The sequence below is a fragment of the Penaeus monodon genome, chromosome 22 (assembly GCF_015228065.2).
Source record: "Penaeus monodon isolate SGIC_2016 chromosome 22, NSTDA_Pmon_1, whole genome shotgun sequence".
In the NCBI taxonomy this organism is placed as follows: Eukaryota; Metazoa; Arthropoda; class Malacostraca; order Decapoda; family Penaeidae; genus Penaeus; species Penaeus monodon.
Genome location: NC_051407.1, coordinates 25,253,331 through 25,253,855, shown reverse-complemented (window position 1 = coordinate 25,253,855; position 525 = coordinate 25,253,331). Strand labels below are relative to the sequence as shown.

The 525-nt window shown below is 63.4% G+C and overlaps 1 protein-coding gene across 1 annotated transcript in view; it reads left to right on the top strand.

Moving 5' to 3' along the window:
* LOC119587042 (dachshund homolog 1-like) overlaps positions 1-525 on the top strand; it is a gene marked incomplete at its 5' end in the record, with an annotated part of 99,624 nt that overhangs the window by 68,457 nt on the left and 30,642 nt on the right. Inside the window, 2 exon segments of the mRNA XM_037935790.1 lie at positions 153-284; positions 402-525. Of these exon segments, the coding sequence (XP_037791718.1) occupies positions 153-284; positions 402-525 (256 nt within the window).

Genomic DNA, 525 nt, shown 5'->3' with positions numbered 1-525 from the left:
CTCTGCGGCGAGCCCCTGCCTTGCAAGGCCGCCCCACCTCTAAGCAGTCTGGGCTGGCGGCTACCCTCCCGCCCTCAGGTCGCGCGGCGTCACCCCGCCTTCCAATGCTCCCCTCAGAGACCCTCCTTTCTCGCTGGGGCTCTCGAGTCTTCGCCTCCACCCCTCCCCCCTCGGACACGGAGGGCTGCCCCCGCCCCACCTCTCCCCCGAGGCCCTCATGGCGCTCAAGAAGACGCGCATGGACCCCAGGGACTTCCCGCCCTTCATGAACGGCGGCGTGCATGGTAAGTGGCCCCAGATTTCCCTCTCACGCCGTCCGACTCAGACATATGTGCTTATTTTGTTTGCAGTTTTCCTTATGCCGTTTGCCACAGAGTAAGGATTTTTTCTCTTTCGTGCAGACAATGAGATGGAGAAATCGCCGCTCCTGTCGAACGGATACAACCCGCCCCCCAAGGGTCTGATGGCCCAGTACATGGCCCTGAATGGCGGGATGCCCCACCCCGCCCTGCTGGCACACACGGG